The following is a 9,473-nucleotide window of genomic DNA, read 5'->3' as shown; positions in this document are numbered from 1 at the left end:
GGGTGCTTGCCCACTCTCACTGAATCACCTAAGGGTTCCCGTCAGAGTAGAGAATCGAGTTTTCAACCTCTCATATAAGAAACAATATCAAATCCAAGATATCTTGAAATGACCTCCTTGTCTTTTTATAAATATGATGGATAGATCTCCAAGCCTCTAGAAGCATCTTATTTTATTATTTTATTATTATTCTAGAAGCTCCTCCATTGACTTTATCTTAAGTAACCCTTTTATTTTATTTTATTTTACTGAAGTCACTTTTGGCCATTTTTACTCTAATTAATTATTTTTCTTTAATTAAAGTCATTTTTAACTAAGGAAAATGGTAAATCACCCACCATATTCTCTTCTGCCCCTGGAAGTCACTTCTCAACATCCTATCTTGTAGATTTTCTCGTTCTGGTTCCAACGAGCTATTATGCTGAGGCGTTCCATTGATTAATCTCCCTGGAATGCCACATCGAGCATAATTAATTAAGTTATGCCAATAATAACCCCGTTTTACAAGAATTATCAGAAACTCACGAAACCAAAAACAAGATGTGTGAAACTGCTCATGATGATAAATATGCCAAGCGAATGCCAATGGAGCTCATGAAAACTCCTCAAAACTCCATTGGAACCCCTAATGACATAAACCTGCTCCACTGACCTGGCCCATCCTCTACCCTGGAAATCAACCCTGACTGTACTATGAAGAAGAATGAAAATGGGGACATTACACATTTAGGTTGATCATTTGGCTACAAATTTGTGAATATGGAGAGCTTGTGTTGTATTTTGTCCATTGTTGAATATTAGATGATACTGCACAAGAATAAGGGGTTAGGAGCACAGATATAGAACTTGCCTTGAGAACAATTTATATACAATTAGTCCTAATAAATTATCTGAATCAAAATGCAAACTCAACTTAATACTTACACTGCACTCAAGAAGAACCAACCAACGATTACAAAAAACAATCTTGACTGAATCCCTAGATGTAGGAAATACACGACTTGAAGCCTTTCTTTAAAAGCCAGAGGAAATTCTTCATAGATCAACCGCAATGTAGACATCCTAGGGTAGTTTTCACCCCTCTGTACAAAAGTATGCATGTAAACAACACAATAAGGTCCTCTTGGAATTCATTCGAGATCTTATGGTAAACATATTTTTGTAGTCTTTGTCCACTAACAAGAGCAGTTGCAGAGATAAAATATAAACTACATCTCTCAGTAAAAGGTATGCATAATCTAAAAGCGAAAGATGCAGTACAAACCAAATTTATATTATGATTTATTTAACATGCTTAAAAATCATTAGATGGTTAATATAAAACGAGAACATCCTAATCTAAACCCCTTATTATTGCCTGCTAAGCCAATCAACTCCAGTGATTGGGGTGTAAATTCAAGTTTAACCCCTAAAATAAAGGCATCTAAGGAAGTGAAGACAAGATTGAATCAAGCTGCAGAACTTGAAGATGCACATGGAGATTTTGTTTATGTTCTGGATGAGGAACGAGCAATCGCTGAAATGGGCATGGGGAATGGTTCACATGCTCAAGGTAGAATCACAAAGGTATTCAACAAATTCAGGTGATAATAATCAGATGATGGATCTGCCTAAAAGTTATCATGACAATCATTCTAAAGCTACACTGTTAGACAATTCTCATTGAGAGTAGTCCATTCTTGGGTGCCCTTATGGTGCTAATTTACAAAATATTGCAAGTGTTGGTTAGGGAATTGCAACATTCATTGTTTCGTGCGGTATATTGTATGTTATCTCTCAATCTCTATGTACAAGGAAAAGTCCTAACCTTGTTCGGGGAGAACCTAACTGTACTATAAAGCAAATCACCTACTGCCATTTTGGTGATTTGTTAAACTCTTTAGATTAAGAAAAATTTAACCAACGAGAATCTTTGTATCAACCTAAACTTAATCATTGGTATAAGCGGAAAAGTAACTCAGGGAAACCTCACATAATCAATTAACTCATTTTGAGGATGGAATCTCCAATTGTGTATGTGTAAGAAAACTGCCTATGGTTCAAGGGTCATGTGTATGTGTAAGAAAACTCCCTATGGCTCAAGGGTCACAAGAAGGTCAACAATGCCAGTGCAAGTTGCCCAATTTGGGCAGGTTGAAGTAAAAAAGTGAGCAAATCATGAGGTGATTCAAAACCCAATATTCTTACAGGTAGCTTGTGAAAGGTGAATGTCACAAGGGAAAGAGTTGAAATGGAGTTAAATGTTAATACTGAACAATACCAAATTTTTAGCATTATGAATTTAAGAAATGCGATAAAGAATTCCCCAAAAGTAAATGCTAATTCTTAAGATGTTGGAAAAGTGCCAAATAAATATTAGTTCTGAAATTGAAATGACCATTGACCATGAAATTTGTTACAAGTTTGCATTCATATTTGAGCATCATCCCATTCAACACATGAAAATTCAAAAGAGTATTGAGAATGACCCTTTTCAAAAGAAAGAAATGAGAGACTTGGGAAAGAAATATCATGAAATACTTGACCAAATAGGTGTCCAAAATGAAGCTTGATGTTAAACTTATGAATTCTTCAACAATGAAAATAATTATCAGATTTTTACCCAAATGATTTTTTACCAAAGTTCAAGCTCTTATGTGAGTTTAGCAAGTTAGTGTTGAGTGATTAGACCATTAACCTTTCAGATTGCCTTCTTAGGGGCCTTGACAGCTCATAAATATACTGAAGAAAAAAAAACGAAGTATGCACTGAATTAGATTCACAAATGTATATGTTGCGAAGGTAACAAAACAATTTTCAATGTTAAGACTTTGTATATTAGTGTTGCAAGATAAATAAATCCATGATTGATAACCCAAATGTTTAGTCACCAAACAAAAGAAATGACCAGTCAATTATACTACTTTTGTGAGAACATTTACCATGATTGTTTCAAATTATTTGTGCACAATATACCTTTGATAGTGCCCTTTATTGGGTGAAAAATCATGAGCAGTGAAAATGTAGTCAACCATGTATCTCAATTATGTTTTGGAGAAAACCCACAATGTTTATGCCATTTAACTCAAGGAAAAACTCTATTGTTCCCAAAGGTAACTCATAATAAAATTGCAAATGTCCCTAGCCAACAAAGTGTTAGATTAGGTTCGTCATTACACCATGAATGAATTATAGGCTTGAAAGAAGTAATTTATCACCCACCATTAAACTTTTAAGAAAAAAGTGCAGCTTGCAAAAAAATATAAAGAGCATTAAACCAGAGCGAACCATTCGGTTTCCATGTTGACTGCAGGGTTTCTTATCCATTAAGAAACTACAATCCTTGATGATGTAGTGAAAAACAGAGAGGTGCATGATCTTCGATACAAGCAAGACTTTAATTGAGGGCTTATCTAAGACTCTCCCGTCAGTCGCTGGAGAGCTTGTTCCATCAAGCACATCAAGGGGCTCAAAACTATTATGACAACAATGACCATATTCTCCTGTGGAATCGCCAATCAAGTCACGGGCGTGCAAAAAAACACGTTCGCCATTTTGCAGGCCTAGACCATGGACCAGAGGCTCAGTCCAACGACTTCCAAATACCTGCAAGATCGTTCTCCGCTTCTCCCTGCTGACTCTCATCACATCGCTGCCATTTTACGAGAGGGTAGTGGTGCCATCGCTCGACACATAACAAGGTGATCACCATGCTTTAGAGAATGGATCGAATTCGCCTTTTCAACATTATCTATGCTCGTGGCCGGTTTAGTCGAAGTGAAGAGAAGGAACAGTGCCCTAAGCCATGGACTGGCGGAGCAGGCATCATCCATCGTCCTCATCTCCGCGTTGTGGCTTCTTTCCCAGTTTTGCATCGCTAGTGTGGTAGAAGTGTTCCACATGATCGGTAGTGCAGAGCAAGGGCAAGGTCAGCCTGCTGCGAGTCTTATAATTTGTAACTAAACGTGTAACTAATTTAATACTTGTCGAATTAATCAGATGGATCAAACTATTTTAATTGTCTAACACCTAAATCAAGGGCACATGAATGTACAAATAACCTGAGAGGGGAGTTGTTTTCAGAAGGGAATGCCTTACATCATAATTAAATATGAACTAATACGTCTTACGATTCATATCATACACACATTTTGGCAGCGAAAATAATCAAAATTGTTAAAATACTAAATCAATATGAATGTCCCTGTAAAATTATATGGTCAATATTTCTTAATAACTCCATTGAGTTATTTGTTGGTTCAACTGTTCAATGATTCTAGTAGGCAAGGCAGAAATTACATCTTACTAATTGTAAATAATTCAGGACCGTGCAATTTTACATAATGCTAGACAATTTAGAAATTCAATAACTGTAGTCCTGAAAATAGTGGAATTTTGCAGTTCATTATCAAAGGAAACGGGCATTCAACACTAGCACGATTAAAAACCATGCAAAAATACGTGCTTTCCTTGCAGTCTGACTGCAAATAGAATAGTGACATAAGAACACAAACAATAATCGAATTTTCTACCCAATAAAAAACATGGTTTCTTAAAATTGATTATATGATGGATTACTGGATAGCATTTTCAGTCGGATCTTGTACTTGAAAAAGATCTTCTACGCCTTCTGTACTTGGGTACATACCAACTTTTCCACTCATGTGGATTCTACAGACTTCATGTCTAACAGTCTGAGCTGGATTTATGGTATATTTTAGTGGCGAATTTTCACCAATGGTCAACTTCAGCCCTTTTTTTAATCAAAAAATGATATTTTTTTTCAATTGACCATTTTTTCTTTATAAATTCACTTGTATGTCAAAAATATAATATGCTTAGACTGGTAATATTTGCCAAAATTTACAATTTTTAATATTAAATTGTATTTTTTTCACCTACATCTCCATACGTATGGTTTTTTAAACAAAAATTATCACCTAATATACTACACTAAGGTATTTGAATCCTTAAAAAATACCCTCGTTTCAATTTGGTCAAATTCTTATTGTGTTTTTCAACAATATCTTTTGGGTACCAACTCTGGTGTGAGGAATCCAAGCTTTCTCCGCTTCTTGCCATGCTCATTTTTGCAGTTCTGACATGTATAGCTAAAATTTGTCAAAGCTACTGCATCACCAACAAATAAAATATATTTATCAAATTCGGTGTCACTTTCACAAATGAACAATATCAGTTTCAGATACATCACATGTGTAAATAAAATGCAAACCTTCATCTAAACCTTTTCCCTCCAAGTTCAAATGGGTATCAGAAAATCGCTGCTCACATTTAACACATTTGACCTGTATGAAAAACACAATCAGGTTTGTGAATCGGTGGTGGCTATATCACTGAGTGTGTTGCAAGCAATAGTGAACATCACTGTTTGAACTTCCTCAAATTTATGTTCTGCAGAATCCAGCAAGTTAGTTGAGTTACGATATGAAGGACCATTAGAGGTGCAATTAGTAATGGGCTTACTTTAGATGTTGACAAATTATCATCACAATCCTCATGTACATATCCCAATGGTTCAATAATGTTGGTTTCAGTATCATTGAAATTGCGGTTAAATTCCTTCTCAGCAGTGGAGCTGTTATCCATTTCAGTGGGGCACTGTATTTTCACTTCACCAGGTAATGAAGTCGAATGTGTACAAACAAGTGACGTAACCACCCTTTCCTGAATGTTATCTGGGAATATCCCTGCATATCACGTGCTATATTTTACACTCTGAAAAATTAAAGTGCCCATGTATTAAGAGATCAATCAAAGTGCAAGCAGTAACATGATATATATAGTAACAGTCAAACGTATCATATCTTATGGATGCCAACTGGAAGAGGGCACTTTCTTAAGGACAAACAATGGAAGCATCTTCTACATGCCATATCAGAAAAATTACGTTTGAAGCAAAGAATTGTTTTAACTGTTAGATGATGAACCGATTACTTGTTTGGTAAGGCTGTGTAAATGCAGATTACTAATAGGTAGAATTTCCAAGATCAAGAAAAGATCATGATCCAAGAAGCTCATACATACTTGTCATTATTACCATGTTTCATAAATCTGGGATGTTTTGATTCATTGCAAAAGGCAGTTAAAGATACTGAATCAAGTGCTTGTTCATTTTCCTCTCTTAAATTGCTATGTTTTGTTACATTATGAACTCCAATCTGATCAACTGAATCCCGTATTTCCTTGTTTTCCTCTGTTAAAATTTTCATGTTTGATCCATTTTGATCCACAGAGTCCACTGCCTGTTGATTTGCTTCTATTACATTTGTCTCATTTTTTGCATCCAAAGATGCAATATGATTTGCCAAATCCAGTGCCTGCTCTCGTTTTTCCATTATACTGGTTTGAAATGTCACTTTCTGAAAAGAAGCCCAACATGCTGAGTCTATTATTCTGTTGTTTTCATCTGTTACATTGGCTCCATTTGTTGCATACTCAAATACAGCCTGATCCACTGAGTCCATTACTTGCTTGCTTCCATTCATTACATTGTCCTCGCTTCTGGCATTTTCAGATGCATTCTGATTTTCTGCATCAATGACTTTCTTGTTTTCCTCTGTTATGTTTGTTGCAGTTTGATTTGATGAGTCCAATAGTTGTTCTCTTTCCTCTTTTACATATGTCTTGCTTGAAACTTCACCAATCAATGCTGAAGCTGAACCATCTGTGCTAAGGGATAACGATGATAATGAATGGGATGATGCACGATGATCTAAAGCGTATGGGTATAAATCAGTCTTTTCAGATGCTAGTAAGAAACCTGATCGGTCCAATTTCAGGAATATAGAATGTATGTTGCTGGCCTTATCCTGACAAGAGATTGATTTTTCTATATTTCTGTGATTCCTAACAGTTTGTCCGTAAGTCACTTCAGTTATAGGTGAGCTTTGAACATTAACTTGTGAAGCTTGCAAGACGGGTGCATTTTTAGATGCTGCCAGTTCTACTGACTCCTGCAATTGAAGTTCAAGATAAAATACTGTTCCAAATCTGCAACGTTCAACTAAAAAAAGATTCATGCTAGAAATATAATGGAATGCTATGGCCAATGAGTAAAGCGTCAAAAGGTTCATACCTTAGACAGTGTACATGTTTGACCACATTGAGATTTTTCCTTTCTAGTGCCCAAATAAACCTGCGTTGATTACAAAAGTCAATAAACTCAGACTAAAAGTTTTGCAAAGAAATATCATTGGTATGATGAGAATATGCAAGAAATATTAAATATTGATATATTGTTAATGAAACATACAAAGATACGAGTATGAACAGTCAAGAAAGACTGCCATATATAAAATAGAAGGGTAGGGTTACAAACAGATACACACCTGAACTGTCACATACCCCTACTAAATTTATTCTAACCACATTAGCAAAAACTTGATTTTCATCTCTCATACATTTTGTCAAACACTTTACACGTAAAACCTTTTTTCAAATACTTTGTATACAACCAAACAGTGTTGCACATATCACAATAATATCAGATTTATCACGATATTATCGCCAGAACCACACTTGCTGATATTGTCTCTTGAAATCATCATGATAATTTTCCCAGTCGAAATTATCACAATAATTTCAAAATTATCGTGAGTCGAAAGGAAATAATCACCCTACTGCTGGAAAAGGCAATATGAAGTTTCAGTTTGGGCTTTTTTAGGGTCAATTTCATTTTTTCTTGTGCTAAGATAAAGCTTTGAAGGTTGTATGAGTTTTCTGGTCATCTTTCATCAAGGAAACAAGGGAAATTCCATAAAAAAAAATTCCATCAACTGAGCATTTTTGGAGTGGATATATACTCCAATATACCAATGTTGTGAACATTGCGATCGGGATTAAATCGGCGAGAGTATGAAATCGGAAAAAATCGGCAAAAGAAAAACAAAACAAAACAAAAAATCAAGATTTTTTTTGAAAAAATCGGGATTAAATCATGATTTTTTCAACAACAAAAAATCCGTAGCCCCAAAGGATAGCTCAATTGGTCGAGTTCCCATTGCTAAGTACCCTGATAATTGGGAGGTCACAAGGTCAAATCTCCTCTACGCCCTTGGGGTTGGGCCCGACCAAATAAGCCGGCGGGTAGATCCCTTCGGGTGGATCTTCCCGGATTATTACTCGTGGATGTAGCAGTCACTTAGTGATTGTGAACCACAGTTGGAAAAAAACACAAAGAATTCCTTCACTAATCTTTGCAGTCCCTCGACCCTGCCCTCTCCAGTGCTGGATGTGCCACACACAACCAGGACCATTTGCAATCCTCAGAGTCATCTAGTCCAAAGAAAAAGAACTACAACAAATTCATTTTCTATTTGTGATATCCCCAAATGCATAAATTGATGAAGCGTAGCACAAATTTGTAATTTTGGCATTGGAGACAAGTTTGGGCCTTTTTGACTTAGGAAAAGTGGGTCGATGGGTTCCATGCTTAGGAAAGGGAGGCACTATACACCAAGAGGGAAAAATATAACTTCCACTACAATGTGGGGGCCACCAAAGGAGGCAATTCGAACCTCTAGGAAAAGGGAACGAATTGGTGGGTTATGGGGGCCACCAAGGAGAGAGAAGGACCCATGACTATAGAAGGCAACAAGGAAGCATTGGAGCTCATCTTTGGACCATTACATTTACAAATTCGACCTCTCTTGGAGTTGTTTAGTGCAAGGGATTGAAGTGTTGTTGAGCACAAGAATTTTAAGCGAAACTCCACCTTAGTTTTGTAGAACTACGAGTGTCTCCCCAGTTGGGCCTTTGGGGATTCCACTCCGGGTTTCAATAGTGCTAGTTTTTGGAGTAGCAGCAGATAAGTGTTATAGTCTCTATGGTTTCTAAGAGGCTAAGGAACATGAGATCTCTAAAACCCATAAAAGGTTTCATTAGAAAATCCTAAGAGACATCTCAATTAGAGTAATTAACCATAATTAAAATATTTCCCAAGTCTAGTTTAGGAAAAGTGGTTAATTAAATCAAATTAATTGAAGGAGGTCGATTTTGCTCTAGAGACTTCCGAAAAATTTAATTGACAAAGCCAAGATGATCATAGTCGTTGATTGAGATGTGATCATGGTCATTGGTTGCCCAATAGAAGATTATAGGAGCAAAGTCGATGGGGTTGGAGAGGACACAATGAACATTCAAGCAATTTGACTTACCCAGTTGTAGTGATTCAACAAGGGCACAGATGAAGCTAGGGAAGCATCAGAGGCAAGGGTTCAGCAGAGATTTTGGAGCAGGAGTTCGGAGGAGATTTCCTCAGTATTTTCCAGTGTTAGAGTGACAAGAAAGGGAGGTTGAATTCATCTGCAGAGGTGACTGATTCAACCAGTTCGTGTAGCCAATTTGATAGTGCAAGTGGCAGAGGAGCTTGTTTCAGAGTGTCAAAGCCAGATCTATCACCCAGAGGCAGAATGAGTGAACCTAACGCAATCCAAGAGGAAGGACGACTTGCTGGGAAGGGTTCCCAGTGGCTG

The 9,473-nt window shown here is 36.6% G+C and overlaps 1 protein-coding gene across 4 annotated transcripts in view; it reads right to left on the bottom strand.

Annotated features, from left to right (window-relative positions):
• Positions 1-4,302: 4,302 nt before the first annotated feature.
• The window catches only part of LOC149186655 (uncharacterized), a 158,196-nt gene continuing 153,025 nt past the window's right edge, over positions 4,303-9,473 (bottom strand). Inside the window, exons 11-15 of one of the 4 annotated variants that reach the window (XM_089411080.1) lie at positions 7,076-7,135; positions 6,038-6,953; positions 5,464-5,687; positions 5,213-5,285; positions 4,303-5,109 (exon numbers count right to left, since the gene is read on the bottom strand). In XM_089411080.1, coding sequence (XP_089267206.1) covers positions 4,997-5,109; positions 5,213-5,285; positions 5,464-5,687; positions 6,038-6,953; positions 7,076-7,135 — 1,386 coding nt within the window. In that variant the 3' untranslated portion in view covers positions 4,303-4,996. Of the gene's footprint in view, positions 5,110-5,212; positions 5,286-5,463; positions 5,688-6,024; positions 6,954-7,075; positions 7,136-9,473 lie in introns of those variants that run through there. The other 3 variants (XM_089411079.1, XM_089411078.1, XM_089411081.1) reach the window with 3 other exon arrangements.

The sequence above is a fragment of the Pinus tabuliformis genome, chromosome 3_1, assembly GCF_031772625.1.
Source record: "Pinus tabuliformis cultivar Carrire ecotype Pingquan chromosome 3_1, CPIR1, whole genome shotgun sequence".
NCBI lineage: Eukaryota > Viridiplantae > Streptophyta > Pinopsida > Pinales > Pinaceae > Pinus > Pinus tabuliformis.
This window is presented reverse-complemented; position numbering and strand designations above follow the sequence as displayed.